We start from the raw sequence: 19,638 nt of genomic DNA on the forward strand, positions 1-19,638 counted from the left end.
TTTGCAGTAGATGCCAGTGAAACAGTTTAATGAACTGTTTGTGTGTGCTCAAAAAGGGCCGAGATCACGTTTAAGCCAAGATCTCAAAACAAATGCCGCTAAAAGAGACACACACACAACGAAAGCAGTAATTGTGAACTGGGTCAACACGCATCAAATGAAATCTATTGTGATATATATATCCATGGCAAATCTAAGCCCCAACCAAGAGTATTTATTTTTAGATTTCATATAAGTCATAAATAATAAGTGCCCAAAAAAAACAGAAAATACAAAAGAAATCAGCCAAGTTAAGTTTGCAATCTCAGGTGTGAAAACGCCTTGACACCAACAACAACAACAAAACAGCAGCCGGAAAAAAACATGAAAAAGTTGTTCCTTTCTTTTGAAAAGGGGTTGTAGAATGGGGTTGGAGGGGGTTGTTTCAGCTGCACTCTTCACGCTGTCAGCTGCAGTACTTTTTCAGCAATTTTTGAGCTCAAGTTTTGCTGCAGCAAAGCAGAAGCTGGTCTGTTTCCCGCGAGTCCTGGCCAAAAGGCTGCCTGACCATGTCCTGGGAATTGGGCGACTGGCATTCAGGCAAAAGTTATGACACGCCCAGCGTTTTGTTGTCTTTGTTGTTTTGTTTTTAGCTGCTTGCCACCTCTTGCATGATTTATGTGCGTTAGGTGTTTTGCCTGGCTGGCCAAGTTTCTGCCCAGTTTGTCTCCCAGGAGCAGCGGAGCAGGAGCAGCTCCTGCAGCAAAGAAAAAAACGATGGGGCGAAATTTTCTTTTTGCTCCTGCTCAAGACGTTCTCATTTCGCATAAAAGTCAGCGTACGTTTTACGATACACACACACATACTCGCACACATTTCGGGAATATTTCCACACACACACACATCCGCCAATTGGTTATCCTGCCACACCCCCTTTTTGGTGGCTCCCATGTGCATACTTTTGGTGCCACTTTCGCCGTTCGCTTGTCTTATGCGACTCCAAGGCACAATTTCGCGAACGCGTTACCCATTTTCCCTAGGGAAACACTTGGCAGTTTTTCGCACCCCCCTCAACTGCCGTACACCCCTCCCCCCACCCCCTAACCCCTAACCCATACTCCCCCTCCATACTCCTTACTCCATACATTTGCGTATGCTTCTTACTCTTGAAGATAAATTCTTGGTAATTTAAATGAAATACTCGCTGAAATGTTGCCGCATATGCGTTATTCTCTCTCCTTCTCTCTCTCTCTCTCCCTCTGTTTCTCTCTGTCTCTCGTTCTTTTCTTTGTTTTTGCCCGGCCTTAAAGGATTTAATTTGGACGTATTGTTATGGGTTATTTTTCGGTTGTTATTTCAGTAGCTTTTTAACGTATAAATCTTATGCATGTTATACATTATTGAGGGTGGTCCTGGGATGGGAGGTTTGAGGTGGTTGGGTGGTTGGGCGGTTGGGTTGGGTTGGGTGGTGGTAATGTGTTACGTGTAGTTTGTTGCTGCTGGCTTAGCGGCTACTCAGCGAAATGATTGCAATTCCCAGGTTGAGGGTGGGAGGACGAGGAGTGAGTATTTTGCATATGTTTGCTGGGTGGTTGAGTGCTTTATGTTGATGTGATCTAAATAGATGGGGTGAAGTTAAGTCAAGGAAAGTGCGCATCTAGTTTAAGTTAGAGTCCAAGGGATACCAATAAATTCCCATGCTCAAATAACACAAGTAAAAGCGTCTATCTTAGACACATCGAAGATTACATCAAATCTCTAATTTCGCTATAAATTTAAAACAATGAACAATTTGTCTTTGATAGTCTGATTGTGATTATTTGTTTGTGGGTTTGATTAGGTTAGCTTTATGAACTTATAAGTTGTGCTTAAAAGAAGTCATTTAACGATTTCTTGTTCATACGGCAACTATATATGCTCAGCAGTCTGAAGCAGCTGATTTCTTTAGTTAGTTATAAGGATAACTTGTTGAACAAAAAAGATTTTCAATTGTTCCTATATCAACTACATGCTAAAGTGATATATGCACTGCCTGCAGCAAAATGACAGATATATCCCAAGTTTCATTACTAAATCTTTAGACAAGTTGACATAGACACACACAAACAGTCATAAGCAGCTATATTAACTCGACTACTGATGCTGATCAAGAATATATATGCCTTCGTCTCTTTAGATGCGTTACAAACTTGATGGCAAACTACTAACACCCCCGGCAATCATATAATGAACCTAAATGATAAATTCAAGTGCTGCCCTCAAAAAGGAGTTCAAATTTTTAGTGTCTCCATGTTGAATAGCTCCCAAATGAGAGCGTAATGCAAATAACTTGGCTTACCTCATGTTGCAACATCATATTTTATGGCTACACTTTCGATACATAACAAATGCAAATTGAATTCAACTTTAGTTGTATTCAATAGTTTTTGGCCTATAGAATTGTGTGTGTTTGTGTGTGTGTAGTTGTTGCCATTTGCTTATTAGTTAAATGTCGACGAACTGCCGTCAAAATGAAGGTAATAAAATCATTTTATGTTTATGATCAACATCAAGAAGAGTCGTAAACCCAATTTCGCCAGACCAGACCAGACCCCTTTATATATATTTTGCGGCACTTGAAACACATTCGTGGAGTTCTAGTTTCCGGGTGGAAGAACCAGAGAGAGAAGGAGAGAGAGGGGGAGAGAGAGAATGAGAATGAGAGAGATATCAGCAACCGGAATCGCCAGAGTCGCATACACAAAAGACATCGGATGTGGCAATCGGACATGTTAATCTCTATCCGAGGCAGAACTGTTGAGCTGCCTACAACTCGGGCCTGCTGCATTTCAATTACGAGTACGTCGTACGTACTTCAATTCAATTCCGCGCTTTATGGCTGCCTCCGGTCTGTGGCACGCGCAACTCTGGTCAAGTAGCTCAGCGGTGGCAGCTGCTGCTTTGCTAGCTGCTTGCCGTTCTTGTTGTTTGTGGCACACCCCATGCAGCTGCCCCACTAGTCGTAACCACAAGCTGTTAGCACGTGCCACGTGCCAGACCCAAAGCGGGGGCACGGCAACCAACTCACTCACTAAGTCCAAGCTCCACTCTTTTGCTTTTGCGGTTGGCAGGTGCGAAAGTCAATTATGGACCAAGTCAGTCAAGCCGAAATCACAAAACCCAAAAACCAAAAACCCTTTTCAAATCGGGTTTGGTTTGTGGGGCAGGCGTAACCGCTTGCCACCGCAGGACGCACCCGACACGTCGCCAGGCGCATCATTACCGCGCTGACAGTCCATCGTCCATCAGGATCGCCGCCTCGAAAAACGATCAATGAAAATTGAACTCAACTTGTTCTACCTGTAACAAAGACAAACACTGATGCAGATCAACCAAAATTACACTCAGAAAAATATTTGTGGCAATAGAAAATCGCTTGAGCAGCGCAAATTAAAAAAAAGAATTTGCGTTTCTACTTTTAAGACACATTTTTCTTGACAGAATATTTCCAAAAAGTAAAAAGATGAAATCTCATTTTCAGCATTATCAACTTAGATCAAGCTTGTACAATTTTTAGAAATTTAATTCGTATGAATAAGAAAACCAGATCCACTTTTTTTCTGAGTGATTCCCGATACTAAAACTCAACCTGTCGCTTCAAGCGCTGATTGATTTGTGTCAGCGCCTGTGCCCAAAGTCAGACAGAAACTGTGATGCCTGCTCCCTGATTGAGTATTTCACTTCATTTTTCATTCACGAGAGAGAGAGAGGGAGACAAATAGAGGGAGAGAGAAAGGGAGAGAGAGAGAGAGGGAGAGAGTGCAGTTTACGCAATCGGACATTGAGCACTATTAGAGGATCATCATTATGTGCCCTGATGACTTGACTGTATCTTTAAAGTGCGCACAACTCAATGGATATCTCGAGATCTGATTTTGTTATTAATTATTGTTTTGGTAAATATATTAAGTGACTTTTCGAATGTTTTGAAAGGTTGCACAGTTGGGTTCCAAATAGTTTCTTCTTTTTTTCTGTTGGGTAAGTGATAATGGCGCCCCACATAATTGAGTTGGCGTTAAAAACAGTTCCGAAGGGTTTTTTTTTTGTCATGGAGGAGGGTCTTGAGATAAACGAGTATAAAAGGTTTTAGTTGAGTTAATTACCAAGGAGTGGTACAGCTTAAAGAAATAATATAGACCATTCTATGATCATATAAATATCTATTACAATATATATATATTATATTTGAATATCTTATTGAAAGTCACTCCTTACTATCCTTACTAAATTGTCCCCTAGTCAAACTAACCCCTGATTATTTCTCTCTGTCTGATTACTGATTAAATACTCGTCCATAATCAGCATAATTATAAACATAATAATCTAATATCATAGTAATTATAATAAGCTTCTTATTTTTACAACCACACAATTAAACTTTAGTTCAGCATTAAAACTTTAAAACTACCTTTTAAAATGATTACCATTTGAGTGCCTCGCATGACTAAATGCGATTTTAAGTACTCAAATCATATCATAACACAAGCGACAACTTTTCTATACAAAAATTACAAAAAAATCGTCTAAAAAAAACCCAAATGAACCTTTTTGAAAAAAAGGCAAAAGCCTCTAATTAAATGTGGTCCTAAGCGTCTGATTAATTGTGCAGTTAAAAATGAGCGGGCCAGCGGAGTGTGAGAGATAAAAATCTATGGAGACCCATATACATTAATTTATGTACATGAGCGCAGGACTCAGGACTCAGGACTCGGACCTTGGGCCCTTTCTGAGCCTGTCAAACATCAAAGTGACAATTTGAGTGACTTTTGCTGCAAATGGCAAATTGAAATGGTTAATTTAGAATGCTCGCTGCTGCTGCTGCTGCTCCTGCGACGAGTGAATGCCAACAAAAGGACACTTGCGCTGAAGGACAATGCTTGACAGGTTGCTGATGTTGCCACCACAAACACACACAAACACCACACCTCCTCATGTGTTGCGCTTATTTTTATAATTTATCTATTATGCATGAGGGCGCCAGTCAAAAACGCAGGGTCAGCTCTGCTCTGGCAAAAACCCTTTGCCTGTCAGCAGTCAGCCCAGCACAGCACAGCACAGCATCTATGTATGTGTGTTAACCATGCTGTCACATGTGAGCCAACGGGAAAAGTGCTCCCAGGCAGAGGCAGCAGGAGTCGCGTTGACCAACAAATCTCAGTCAAAGTCACAAGTTTTTTAGGCGTCACTCACATTAGCCGCGCATTAAAAATGCACAGAAATCAGCAGAGTTTTAATGTGAATGGATATGGCAAGTGGCAGTGACGACTACTTACATACCCTACACTTGCTCACAGTTGACAGATCACAATCAAAATGGCAAACTCTACTTAACTATTTGAAATCCAGCACTTTAAATCAGTTACTGGTATCGATATTATTCAATCAAACTTAAATTGAGACCATCCAGCATCTAACATTAAAAGTAGAAGCCAATATACCCAAGTCTAAATCTGATTTGAGGCCATCGCATAAGGGCTAAAGCCAAGGCTCATCAAGGCTGCCAGGGCGCATTTACCTGGTCACCCTTTTTCACCCACCGAGCCCAGAACCCACACCCCAACCAAAGGGAAACAACAACAACATCAACAGCAACTACAACAAACCCTCCCAGCAGTCTCCAAAATAAACCTTGGGCTCATCGTGTAAATGGAAGGGGACGTCGACGTGGACGTGGACGTGGTCGTGATCTCAACCAGCGCCTGTCACAAAACTGTCACTCAAACGTAATTAACGGCTCGAAAGTGGGAGAGAGATGGAAAGCCCAGTGAAAAGAGCCAAAAATCCCAAATCAACTGCAAAAACTTGTACATTTTTCAACGGCAAGTGGAAATTGTGTTGTACAAAATCTTTTTGTACACTAAAAAACGCTTAGCTTCTATTTACAATTGTTAGGCAATTAAGTTAACAAATTTTTGGAAATTCTCTTGTTACAATTAAAGAAAGTCGTCGAAAGTCACACAACAGTTGGGCGTCTAAAGGACGAGGGGGTTGAGGGCATTTTTGGATTGTTTTCTTGTTTTCTTGTTTTGTCTGTTTTGACATTTTTCACAAGTTTTTGGCGCATTAAAAATTTAAGGCGTAAAATTAACTTTAATTGGTTTTGAGATTGAGATTGAGTTTCTATTGGATTGATGGGTTCATCATCATTATTTAATGAAGTTTTTAATGCTTTCAAATATTGGAAAAGTTCGTAAAATGGATTGGTTCTTTTTTGCATGGCAATCTGTGGCTTTTTTAATTGATATTCTGTTAAGTTGAGGTCAGGTTGGGAGTTGGGTGGTTGTAAAAGGTTTAGCTTTTACCAAGTTATTGACTTTCAAGTCCAATTATAAGGCACAGAATAAAAATTCGCTGGAATTTCGAGGCAGCAGCTTGTTGCCAACCAAAAGGTCAAATTATGACTAACAAAGTGAATAATTGTTGTCAAAGTTATGGCATTTTGAAATTTTGAATAGTTTTTAAACCACTTGTTGAGTCTGTAGCCAGAATCACGTAAGAATATACAATTGTAACATGTAAATCGAGACAAAATCGGCTTGCCAAAATCGGCCTTAAGTGCAGTATTATTCTAGACCTGAAAATCGGCTAAGTATTGACAAAGGAATGCAAAGTCTAAAAAAGTTCACACGCAATTTTCACACTGGGCAAAATCCTAACCTCAAACCAAAGACTGAAACGACAAACTCGCGCAAACGCAAACCCAGCAGCAGAAACAGCTACAGCAACAGCAACAACAACAGCAACAGCAATAACAACAACCACGCAATCAACTCCAACACATAACCGCAATTAGCGCTTGCTTTCGCTGCAATTAAAAAGCGACAAATCCCGAAATCGACAGCGCTGTCAATAAATGCTGCGAAACAGCGAAGAGAGTTGCCCAACGGCTGGCGAGTAAATAAGCGAGAGAGCAGCACGCGTATAGCTAGCTGGCTCGCTCTGCGCAGCGACGCATGCGTTGGCAGCGCAACGAACGAATCCCATTGGCTGGCCACCAGTCATCCAATTGCAGATGCGAAACGAGTCGCAAACAGACACAAAAACAAAAAACAAAAAAAACCAAGCAGCAACTGCTAATGTGTAAAGTGATTTTTTAATTGTTCTAATAGTTTTGGTTAAGTGGTGTAGGCGGATGGGGGTGTGGCACTTTGTGGGCGTGCTGTTGAGTGCTGCTGACAGGCAGCCAAAAAAGAAACAAAAAAAAGAGAAGCAGAAGAATAACTGAAAAAGCTGCTGCACTTTTTGGCCATTGTTGCCAGAGGTTGCTGCATGCATAATTAATTTGGCTTTTAGTGGCATGCTGCATGCAGCATGTAGCCTGTAGCCTGTGGTGGCTTGCCACTGCTGCTGTCCTTGCCAGCTGTCCTTTATTGTTGTGCTGGCCATATTGACGGGCGACATTTGCGTCTCTTAGCGCTAATGGCTTTAACGTGTTCGCTGCCGTTTTTGGCCTTTTTGCACGCTTTTTATTTCTCATTTTATTGTGTAAATTTTGCTCCGATTTTTGCGCTTGTGATTGGCGGCTTATTGACAGAATTTGTGATGTGGTAATGAATCCTGATACAGCATCGAAATTGATGGCCAACAAAATGGAGGGAGTATTTAAATTGGATAATGTTTTTCTAATTTTCTGTGCTAAAAATAAGTGAGAATTTGCTTAGTGTGTCAATGTGATGAATTGTCAAAAGTTGTGGAGCAGATGAAGTGAACACATAAAAGATTTTAGTCCTTTGAATTCACAACTCAATTTTGTGTCAATTAAATTCTCATAAACCAACATTTTTTTGAATTGAAGAAAATAATAGAGAAATATATCTGAATTGTAAAATGGTTATTAGCTTAAATGCTATGATTTTTAAAGCATAAAAAGAATCTAAAAAATAAATTATTTCTTTCTTAAATTGTATTTATTAATTAATTAAGATAAAATAGTAGTTTTTAATGATTATCAGCTGATTTGCTTCAGATTTCAAATATTGTATGATTATTGGTTGAAGTTCCTGATTTCTTTCAAAGCAGTTTCCAGCTAGTTGCTCGTTCTCACTCTTTCTCTCTCTCTTTCTCTATCTCTCTCGTTTTCTTCATATTAGTAAAGTGCAAATATTGTTGTCCAAACTTTTACAGCTGCCCAAAGCAGTCAGCAGTCACAAAATCAAACCACGCCAAATAAAACAAAATGAAAAACTTTCACAAAAAGGCTACACATCAACACCTGACATTTCAGAGATAATTTGCATAATACTCTTCTGTTAGCCAGAAGAAAAATATATATCAACTGTAGACAGTCTCCCCCACGCTCTCTCTCCCCCTGCTACACATTAACAGAGTATGTTATGTATACACCCTGTAAACACCCTCTCTCGCGCTCCCACAAGCTAACAAATGAACGCCCAATGTGACAGCGGCACCACACACACACACACACACACACACAGACTAACACTCGCACACACACACACACAGACTTTGGCTCCCATGCTCCGCCTTTTCAACTGGCTCTGTACATAAGCAGCGCACTCACACATACACACACACACACAGAGTCACACATACGAGAAATGTTACGCTCTTGCTCTCTCACAAAATTCAGCTTGCGCTCACTCACTCACGCATGGCTGCGTTTGCGCTTGTATGTGTGTATGGATGTGTGTGTGTTTGTGTGTTTGGGGCGCCATTTAATGCTGTACTGAGCTGTGTGCTTTGTTTGCTTCTCATTTGCTGGCCGCTGCGCTGGCAGCAGCGACGCCGACGCCTCGCTGCTTGGTGCACACAGAATCCCAAAAGGCAGGCAAATCCACACACACACACAGACACTCACACACACACACAGAGACGCATGCGCTGGGCAAACTGGTTCGCCAAGTGCTCGAAATTTGTTGTTGGTGTTGGTTTTTTTTTGCATTTTGTATTTTGTATTTTGCTTTATAGGCGTTGACGCCCGTTGCTGCGACGGCGACGACAGCGCTGCTGCTTCGTGTTTCCTACGGCGCTTGCCTCATGGCTCTTGGCTCATGGCTCTTGGCTCTGATTTCAGTCACATTTTGGTGCTCGCGGCAATTGGACGTTCCGAACGCGCAACAACAAAAACAACACCAACAACAACAACAACAATTGCGATCCTTTGGCGTCGTTTGGTGTCGTCGCGTGTTAATTGAAAAATTGTTGTATTTAATCTGTGTAACAAATTCCTCAAATGTTGCCGCATCGCTATTTCTAAGCCAGAGTTTTCAGTGTGACGCATGTCTTAGTGCAAAATAGTTTTTGGTGTAAATTTGCTAAAAAGTTGCTTCGATTTGTTGCGATTCGCTGAACAATGCCATGATGGCCTTAAAGATGTTATATCGCGGTCCCAGTTCGCGTTTGGAGAATTTGATTGAAAAGATTCAGGCCACAAAGGAGATTACAAATAACGGTAATTTCAGAAAGAAATTTTTTGGTTTTTTTGGGGGGATTTTATGGGAGAACTTTATTCAAACTGGGTGGGTCCTTATATAAAACCTGTGTATTAAGAGCGTGATTTCTGAAACACCAATATTAATTTGTGACACTTTCTAACAAAAGGAATTCAACAATTTGATGAGTTGAAGTTTTTTTTAGATATACCTATTTCTGATCTTCTCCTTTTTGTCTTCTGCTTGGCGTAAATGGGAACTTTATAAATATTTAAAAGTTCTTCGATTCTATATTAGAAAAATGCATAAATATTTAGAATTTCTGCGATTGTATATATTCATAATTGAATGTATATTTAATAAATATATTTAAGGGTTTCTGTCAAGCTTATATTCTGCTCAAATCATATGTGAAATGTTTGATCTCTGAGATATTTTTAATATTCATTGTCTATAAAAGGTTATTAAAAGTTTACTTGATAATCAATCATAGTTTCCTATATAAAATATACTTAACTTTCACTTTCCATAAATTAATTCATTGCCTATTTTTCAGGCAGAATATTTAAAAGAAGGTTTCAACATAATAAAATGATTAGGTGATAAGCTGATCCCAAAATATATTTTAATTAAAATCTGACGCGAGCAAATAAGTTTAAATTCTTTCTCAATTTAAATAATTATTTGGCATATACAATCTCTGGCAATAGATTATATAATTTAAAAGAAACCCCTTTCAAATATTGATATATAAAGCTATCGTAAATCCATTAAATCAAAGTGGAAAGTGTAAAACACAATTCTAACCGCTAACTCTTGGCTGTAATCTGTTCAACCCCTTTCTGACATCTCAATCTTCATTTAACCCAATCAAATCTTAAGATTTACGAACTCTTGCAACTTTCCTTGACCCAAGGCACTTTAAAACGGTTAATTACAAAGGCGAAGACAATTCCCAATTGACGCCATATACATATACAATAATTAATCTGATGCATCATTTTCATGTTTCCTAATTAAAGAAAAACCAAGTTGAAAACTTGCACTTGGAGTAGCTGGAAAAGCAAGAACCACACTTCAGATCAGCTCAGATCAGAGTTCAAGCGACGACAGCCAAAACAAACAGATACAGATACAGAGGATAGATACATAGGATAGTTAAGAGATACATTTACAGTTACAACTAGAGAGATGCAGATACAAATACAGCCACAGACGGATCAGACAGCGCAATTAGCTTTAATTAAAGTTTTCCAAAACCCAAAGTGTACCAAAAAAAAACAAATACAAACAAATAAACAACAAACACAAACGACACTTGGCGCGTGGTGATAGATCGGCGACCATATCGAAGTGCTAGTTGTGTGCACTGAGCGAAATCATTGCATATCAATGATTATTAGAAATTATATATTTTTGAACAATATATTGAAATGCTGTAAACTACTGATTTGATTGAGAAACAAGAATCCTTTTTAAGAATCGAAATATAAATCTTGATATAGAATATTTTTTAAAAAATAGTAAAAAATTTAGAAATATTTTTGTGCTTGGAATTTTCATTCAAAAGATTGTTATTTCCTTGAATTCATATCTGGAGACTTTAAGCTCATTGTTTTTAAATCTGATAAATATGAATTGAATGTTCATAATTTCTTAAAATATGTTTAAGCCGGATAGAATGTGCTGTAAGCATTCCTTATCATGATTAACAGATTCGACTGACTTTTCGGCCAATATGAGCCACTCAGAAGTCCTGTAGCCATCCGGATCGAGCTAAGAGGCTTGAGGCTATGCCACAAAACAATTTTGAGATCCTGATGAGCTAAAAATGCAACTGGGATCAAGCTTGTTGCTTGCTTCAAATTGATCTAGTTAGCTACTGCTGATCGTTCAATGAACAAGCTCAACTGTTATGCTCAGTGTATGATTGGAGTGACCCTCATTGCCTGCTAGTATGTATGTGTGTGGCTGTGTGTGTGAGTGAGGCGTCAAGTGGCAGATCTTTGTAATTAAAATGCTCTTAAGTACAAAAGCGCAATTAGTTTGCATGAAACAAACGTGCGGCTCATTTACAGAAGACAGGGGGTGTTGTAGGGAGGCTAGGCCTCAAGTGCGTCTCTGGGGTGGAGGCGACACCAAACGTAGCATGTTAATTGAATTAAATGTCCGTGTGTGTGTGTGTGTGTGTGTGTGTGTGCCGAGAACATTTGATAAACCGACGTTGATTTCCTGTGTGTATTAGTCACAAGAGAAGCCGACGACGACGATGAAGCTAATAAGGATGCAGTCGCTGCCCACACGAAAGACATGATCTTAATTGCAATACTGATGCCCTCCCCAATCTACTCCTCCTCCTCTCTCTCTTTTAGACATGTACAGCACGCACACCTCGTCGAGCTACTCGCCCAGCATCTCGGATGGCACATTGACGCCCAACTCGGTGCAGCAGCAGCAGCTGCCCAAGGCTGCCGCCGAGGACAATCATTCCGAAGAGTCCAAGGCAAATGGTGAGGGTCCTGCTGCGGAGCAACAGGATCTGGCCAAGCCGAAGCGACCCGCTCATTTGCATCATCATCATCATCATCATTATCATCATCAGCAAGCGCTGAAAATTGCCAACAAGCTGCGCAAAATCAATAAGGAAGCCAAGTTGGCAACCGCAGGAGCAGCACACGGAACAGGAGCAGCAGCAGGAGCAGCAGGTGGCGGAGGTGGAGGAGTTGCCGCCAGCAAGTTTGATAAGTTGACAGGCGAAAGCATTAAAAGTCGCGGCGACGGCTCCTATCAGTGTCAGTTCTGTGATAAATCATTTCCGCGACTCGGCTACTTGAAGCATCACGTCCAGGTGAGTTCCTGTTCAACCCCATCTCCGCATCTCCACTCAAAGGTCCTTTGGGGTGAAAGTGTTGGTTAATTAGTCGACTTGACACTGTCTAAGGCGCTTATGTCTAAGAGCGTTGGGTGGTTGCCTTCGTCTGACTTGGGTGGGGAAGCTGAAATTGGAACAAGCCAAGTTGGTTTGGCATCTCAAAGCCACAGCCTTCAAATGTCGCTCAGCGGGAAAAACACAATTTGCAAATTGCCATCGATTCAGTTTATTTTCAAATGAAAATGGGTCACGGGAATAAATAGATTGACAAATTGAATACGGGGTTGGAAAGTCTTCTTGTTAAAGTTTAATAGGTTAAGGAAGATGTTGTATGAAGGAAAGACGATGAACAGAGTAAAATGTGTTGCTAGATAAATAATCTAGAAAATATAAAGTTTTCAATATGAGCTGAGTTGCTCGGTTTAAATGGATAGGAAAGGTATTCGAATATGGATATCTAAAATATACAATAGCTAAACTCTAATATGAATCAAAATTATTAATGCTTTGATATTTTATAATACAAAACTATATTTATTATCTAGAAAAGCCATCTCTAAGAACAACGCTTCTAAATTAAGAAATGGTACTGTGAAAGATTAAAGAACTTAAACCTCTAAAAGCGTTCAGCTAGTTCAATTATTACAGCATGGAAATATTCTTATCTTGATCTTGATCAACTTGATTTTTCTTGAGGCTAAAGACTTCACTATCCATAATAAGTCTCAAAGTCTTCCAACCTAAACTCTTCTTTGAACCAAGTAATACTATTTCCACTATTGAAGAATTTAATATCATCTTGATTACTGATATATAATCTTGAGAACATTTTTGGAATTCTGTTTACGCAAAAATAAATATCATATGTAAGAAGTCGTCAAGTTGTATAAAAAATGAAGCATCCTCATAATTGAAGTCTTCTAACAAACATGCAAAAATGTTTCTTTGGATTCAAATATATTTCTATATATTAGATGCATATCTTTCCACTTAACACATTCTTAGAGGTCGGCCAAAAGCGGCACACAAAGCAAAAAGTTTCGGTAGCAGCAAAAAAACAACAGCAACAACAACAAGCCACAAGCAACAAGCCACAAGCAACACGTAACACTCGATTTTCACCCACTTGAACACATGCCTCATCCTGTCCAAGTTGTTGCTGTTGTTGTTGTTGTTGGTACTCCCATGACATCAGCAACTTGTTAACCCAATTGCAACTGTGTTTAGGACTACTGCAGATCGCTTATCGCTTGAAAGGGGCTACGGTAAAGGGAGGGAGGTGGGAGGGCTCTTCTAACATCACATTTGTTGCGCTACCTTTTGATCCTCGAAGGGGTACTCGGTTCTCGCAGGGAACAGAAGCAGGCTTGGTGGTGTGGGAGGGGAGTAGCCTGGTGATGATGATGTTCATGAGGATTGGCGCGACAGTTTAAAAAACCATAACCAACACGAGAGAGAGAGCATTTTGCGAGCTCCGTCTGCTAACCTGGCTCATATTGTGCAATAAGCCAACTTCAACTCGGGGGGCTGCATACAAATGGGCTAATTTTTTTTTTGCTCAGCGCTTAACTTCAAAGCAACATTTTTTTTTAAAGCAAAGCGCGACTGACCGCCAAAGAACCCAAAAAGCAAACCGGTTGCGGGTGTGTGTGTGGAGGCGAACCCCCTTCCGACACCCCTCAAACCACCTACGCCCCTACACCCTCCTCGCCAGTCTCGCCTGGTTTTTTCTTTACTTTTTTTTCTGGCGTTTGCGTTGCGCATTTAGATGAATTTTTGTCCACAAGCCAGGTGAAACACCTACATGCTTTAGTCCCCCCTTGGCCCCCCTTGCCACCTGGTATGCAGATTCAGTTTAAGAATCAGATTTATTAAACACAGCCATCTATGGCAAGTCGAAGCTGAAATACTCTAACTGAAGGCAGTTCAAATGAACCTAAATTTCATTATTAAATTAAGAAAACGATTGATTCTCTTATGGTATATATATTAGTCGTATATATATATAGTAATCTGATCCTATGAAGAACGAAACTATACCAAAATAACTTGGTAAAATTTGATCCGTTCTCATTAATTTTCAGCTAGCTTAAATAATTCCTGAGTTCCAAGTTGGCTAATAAGACTGCTCAAGAATAATGCAAACTTTATGAATCAAATCAGGTGGTTAGATCAAGTAGATCAGATCAGGTAGATATATATATAGTTAATTCATAACTATGCTGATCAAAAAGTAGACAAACCTTATGAACTTCGAGATATCTTCCTGCACACCTTACAAACTGAACAACAAAATGATTAATGCCCACCACAAAAGTGTATAAAAAAAGGAATTGAGATTTAGTCAACGGCTGCAGTGCAGCAATAAATTCAAGACAGGAATCGCACAGACTGAAGACTTGACGACATGACGACGACAACTTCTAAGAATTTCAAATAGGTTAGTCAGACTCAGGAGTTCTCGGCTCAGATCATAACAACCGCAGATTGCAACCGAAATAAAAGAAACACTTGTTGAACTCTGCTAATCTCCCCCATTCCCTCTCTCTCTCTCTCTCTCTCTCTTTAGAGCCATGCCGAACATTTGCCTTTCAAGTGCGAATACTGCGCCAAGCTGTTCAAGCACAAGCGATCCCGAGATCGCCACAAGAAGCTGCACACCAACGAGAGGAACTACAAGTGTCCGCACTGCGAGGCTGCTTTCTCCAGAAGGTAAGTGAGGAGCAGTTAAAAGATGGAAATAGAATTGCTCCTGTGCGGGAGATTGATAAGGGGATAATCAAACCAGTCACAGATTAAATTAGAAATGAAAAGAAAGTTGCATAAATCAGGGCATAAAACAGCAACCCAAATCGTCAACGAAGATGTAACAATTGAAATTCACAATCAGATCCATAAACTGCACCGAAATTTGAAATTTCCTTATTTCCTGACTGGAAACCAAACAGAAACACCAACCGTTAACCAAAATTAACCGATTAAAACTCAGAATTAGAGTCGAAAGCGAAACTAGTTTTTGGTTCGATTGTGTGGAAAATGTAAGTTGATTGAGATAGAAGACCTACAAAGAATGGATTAGAAATGATTGAAAAAGTAAGGTCTAAAGATTTATTCAGAATTATTACTCCAAGAAATAAGATATATATTCATCTAAGATTATAAGTGACTTCAATTTGTTTGGATATGGGCAAGTTCATTAATGAAATGAAATCTGATAAGAGTCTAAAGATCAAGCATAACAATAATCAAGAAAGTCTAAAAGTTATCTGACATTCTAGCTAAAACTCTAGCCATCTATTTATATAAGTCTCCAGATCAAGTGTGAAGCAAAAAGCTTACAACTGCAACTTAACTGAACCCATAATTGAACCATATCTTAAATGCACTATTTTTTGATCTTCACTATATATATGCCATATATTTCTTAGTCTTCATTCCAAGTACAACAGCTACAACTTAACCCCATCTAATCACATCTGAATCGCTTTATTCTCTCCCCATGCCCAAACCCCAGCGATCATTTAAAGATTCACATGAAGACGCACGATATTCAGAAGCCATTCCAGTGCAGCATGTGCAATCGTGGCTATAATACTGCCGCTGCTTTGACCTCCCACATGCAGAAGCACAAGAAGAATGCGGCAATTCTGGCAGCTGGTGGCAATCCCAATGCTCTGAATTATAGTCCACGCTCGACGGGATCGGCGTCCATTTCGAGCAATGGCAGTTTGCACAAGCGACGCTATGCTTTGGCACTTGCCTCCGACAGCAGTCCAAGTCGCCTGGAGTTCCCCAAGCGGGCACGTGGTGTTACCGTGCCGACCACGCCCACTCCAACGCCCCTGCTGCGTTGCAGTTACTGCAGTCCCAAGGTGACCGAGTTTAGCAGCCTGGAACAGTTGAATGCCCATCTGCAGGCGGCACACGAACAGCAACAGCAGCCGGGCGCAAGGAGCTCGACAGCCACCAGCAGGGAGACCACAGTGGAGACAGTGGAGCCACCCACGAATGGTTTCCAGCTCAGCTGCGAATATTGCACAATGAAATTCGGAAATATTGCGGCACTCTTCCAGCACATGCGCACCACTCACTTGGATCGCCTAAGCAGTCCCAACTCGTATTATGAGCACTTTAATCGTTTGGCCACCGCGGGCACATTTAGTCCACGCTTGGATATGCCCAAGATCAAGCAGGATTTGCCGAGTCCGCCGGCGGAGGAGCTGCCAACGGATCTGAGCAGCAATAAGCGACGAGCGATGACGCCGCCAGCGCCACCTGGCGTCTTCTTTTGCAATCAGTGCAACGCAGGGTTGCCAGACTTTGAGAGTTTTCGCAATCATCTGAAGACGCACATTGCGGAAGGCATGCAACTGATATGTCCCCACTGCGGACTGAGTCTGCCGGAGCAGAGCGAATTCGAGCGACATGTTGTCGCCCATTTCCTGATCAGCAGCTCCGAGTTCAATTGCGGCGCCAGTTGTGGCAAATCTTTTGCCAAATCGGAGGAACTGCAACAGCATCTGATCAGCGAACATGTCCAGACGCTGCTCAAGTGTGTGATCTGCTCGGAGCTGTGCGAGAATCGCATGTCCATGCAGCTTCATTTGGCCTGTGCCCACAGTCAGGAGACGAAGCTGCTGCGGTGCAGCGCTTGCTTGGAACTCTTTCGCAACGATACGGATTTCCATGTGCATGTCAAGACGCGACATCAACTGGTGGGTGGCGGTGCTGCTGGCGGAGCAGTTGGTGGACCACCCACTGCTCCACCTGCCAATCCGTTGCAGTGCATGTTTTGCCGCGCTGTTTGCGCCTCGGAGCTGGAAATGCACTTCCATTTGGCGGCGCATGCTCGCCAATTCCGTTGTCCCAGTTGCCCGGAAACGTTCCACGTCGAATTCCTGCTCGATCGGCATATGCAGAGCCAGCATGGCGGCGTCAAGGATGGCAAACAGGAGCAGCAGGGTGCCAACAATGCGATGGGCAGTCTGTATGTGAATGCCTTGTTGCCACCGTTGGCGGCGGCAGCAGCGGCTGCGGCAGCTGCCACAAACAATAACAGTAATCTGCATATTGATTACAATGTGGCGTTCAAGGGTCTGTTTGGAGGCGGCAATGCCACGCCCACCAACACGCAGCCAACCAACAAGTTCTACAGTCCTTTGCAGGTAAGATTTGGAGTAAGTGCTCGCAGATCAAGTTGATTTCAATTTATCGATAAAAGCGATAACATATCGATATCTATCCGTGTACCTATATAATATATCTGTCTATCAATCTGTCTATATCCTATATATCCTATCCTATATATCTGTCTATCAATCTATGATATACCAATTTTTTTAATACATATATCTTATTGAATTTTAATAGATTTCAACTTAATATCGATTAATTGTAGAAATTTCCTCGAGATCTTTTAAGAACCCTGATTGAAAAACATATAAACATAATCAAGTTCATATTCCCATTTGAGATCTGTACAACTTAAGGTAGTTAAAGACTTTGACTTAGGTTCTTAAAGAGAGCATTCTTACTTGGTACTATATACTACTAATTAATAAATATTACTCATTGTAATTACAATACTAACTATAATTAATAATTACTAATTGTTATACCCATATCAACTTTCCCCCTTATTCACAGGTGGATACAAGTGCGCTGAAGCCCCAACAGACGCCGCATCCCGCTCTGATGTACGGTCTCAGTCAGCGCTATTTGATGGAGATGTATGCGGCGAAGGCAACCTCGCCGGCGGCCAGTGCACCCGAGCTGCCGGCACAGGCAACCCAAGCGGCAAATGCGACGGCATCCAGCACGGGCAGCAGCTACAGTTGTGGCATGTGCGAGCGCCAGGATTTGCGCAGCGAGGCCGAACTGCATTCGCATCGCAAGTTGGCACACAATCTGAAGACGGGCGTCAGTTTGAGATGTGCCTACTGCTCAGGTAACTACAAGTCGCGGGCGGAGCTGGAGCAGCACATGAAGAGCTGCCACAATTCGAGTGGCAAGCACAAGTGTCTCATATGCGACGAGATCTTTCCGTCGCCGGCGATACTCGCCGAGCACAAGTTGCAGCACTCGAAGGTGGGCCAGTCGGGCAAGTGTGCCCATTGTGGCCAGCAGCTGGAGCATGTCGCCGCATTCCGTGCCCATCTCGGCGAGCATGGCAACGATGGTAATTTGCCCATGGCCTGCATTTGTTGCCGTCAAACTTTGCACTCGGAATTCGAGTTGAGTTTGCATGCCAAATTCCACACAAAATCACCGAGTTGTGGCAGCCTCCAGGAGCCCGTCTGTGCACTGTGCCTGGAACCCTTGCCGGGTGCGGGCGAAACCGCCAAGCTGTGCGAGAAATGTTGTCGCAAACATAACCTGAATGGCAAACGCAACAAGGACGCAGCTTTGCCACCAGCAGCTCCAGTCCCACCAGCAGCCAGCACAGTGGGCTATCTCGAGAATCGTTGTAATCTGTGCAAACTGATATTGCCACATGCCAAGAAACTGCAGGAGCATCTCGTGGAGCACACGTTTGCCGGCACCGAGCAGCGTGGTTTCAATTGCTACATTTGCTCGGCGGTCTTTACGGCACCCGGTGGCCTTTTGGCCCACATTGGGGAGCATGGTGCTCGACCCTACGATTGTAATTTGTGCCCGGAGAAGTTTTACTTTCGTGCCGAGCTCGAGCATCATCAGCGTGCCCACGAACTAAGGCAAATCCCAACAGCCGCTGCTGCACCGACACGGCCCACAACCAAGCAGGAGGCGCAGCACAGCTCATCGGCCAGTTCACCCGTGCTCACGCTCAGTCCCAGTCATGTGAAGCAGGAGCTCTACGAATCGGAGGCGGCTAACTCACCGCAGCCCGACGAGGAGTCACCCACGCAGGAGGAGGAGGAGTACATTGAGGTCGAGCAGATGCCACACGAGACCCGCTCCAACGAACTGGTCTCCACGGAACGCTCCAGCAACAGCGCCTGAACATGCAGCCAACTTCTTAACTCAAGTATTAAGCAATCTGCAAATTAATCACACTATTTAACTACATCATTAAAACGTTTAGCGTCCTTCAGATTAAGCATATATATATGTATTAGTATTATATATATATAGTGAAAATCAGTGAAATATTAAAGGTATTCCCCAATTGCACACCATATAATTTCTATATAAGACTGTTCCATCGTTTTGAAAATATCTTTTTATTCAATTCCATTTTTATAGCAAATGTTTTCTCACTTAAGAAAAATATTATAGATTGATAATATACGCAAAAGTTTAAAAACAAAATCGAGTAAAATACTTAACTTTTTCATCTCTTTTCATTTACTTGAAGTATTAAAAATATCTTAAAAA

The 19,638-nt window shown here is 41.7% G+C and overlaps 1 protein-coding gene across 2 annotated transcripts in view; it reads left to right on the forward strand.

The window, feature by feature from the left end:
• Positions 1 to 19,355, forward strand: part of LOC6569011 (zinc finger protein 423 homolog) — a 32,215-nt gene extending 12,860 nt beyond the window's left edge. The window contains exons 1-5 of one of the 2 annotated variants that reach the window (XM_032741052.2): positions 9,337 to 9,430; positions 11,783 to 12,258; positions 14,852 to 14,994; positions 15,797 to 17,447; positions 17,929 to 19,355. In XM_032741052.2, the coding sequence (XP_032596943.2) occupies positions 9,337 to 9,430; positions 11,783 to 12,258; positions 14,852 to 14,994; positions 15,797 to 17,447; positions 17,929 to 19,263 (3,699 nt within the window). In that variant the 3' untranslated portion in view covers positions 19,264 to 19,355. Of the gene's footprint in view, positions 1 to 9,336; positions 9,431 to 11,782; positions 12,259 to 14,851; positions 14,995 to 15,796; positions 17,448 to 17,928 lie in introns of those variants that run through there. The other variant, XM_043215744.1, reaches the window with a different exon arrangement.
• The last annotated feature ends 283 nt before the right edge of the window (positions 19,356 to 19,638 follow it).

This window comes from Drosophila grimshawi, unplaced genomic scaffold (genome assembly GCF_018153295.1).
Source record: "Drosophila grimshawi isolate 15287-2541.00 unplaced genomic scaffold, ASM1815329v1 contig_1367, whole genome shotgun sequence".
Taxonomy (NCBI): Eukaryota; Metazoa; Arthropoda; class Insecta; order Diptera; family Drosophilidae; genus Drosophila; species Drosophila grimshawi.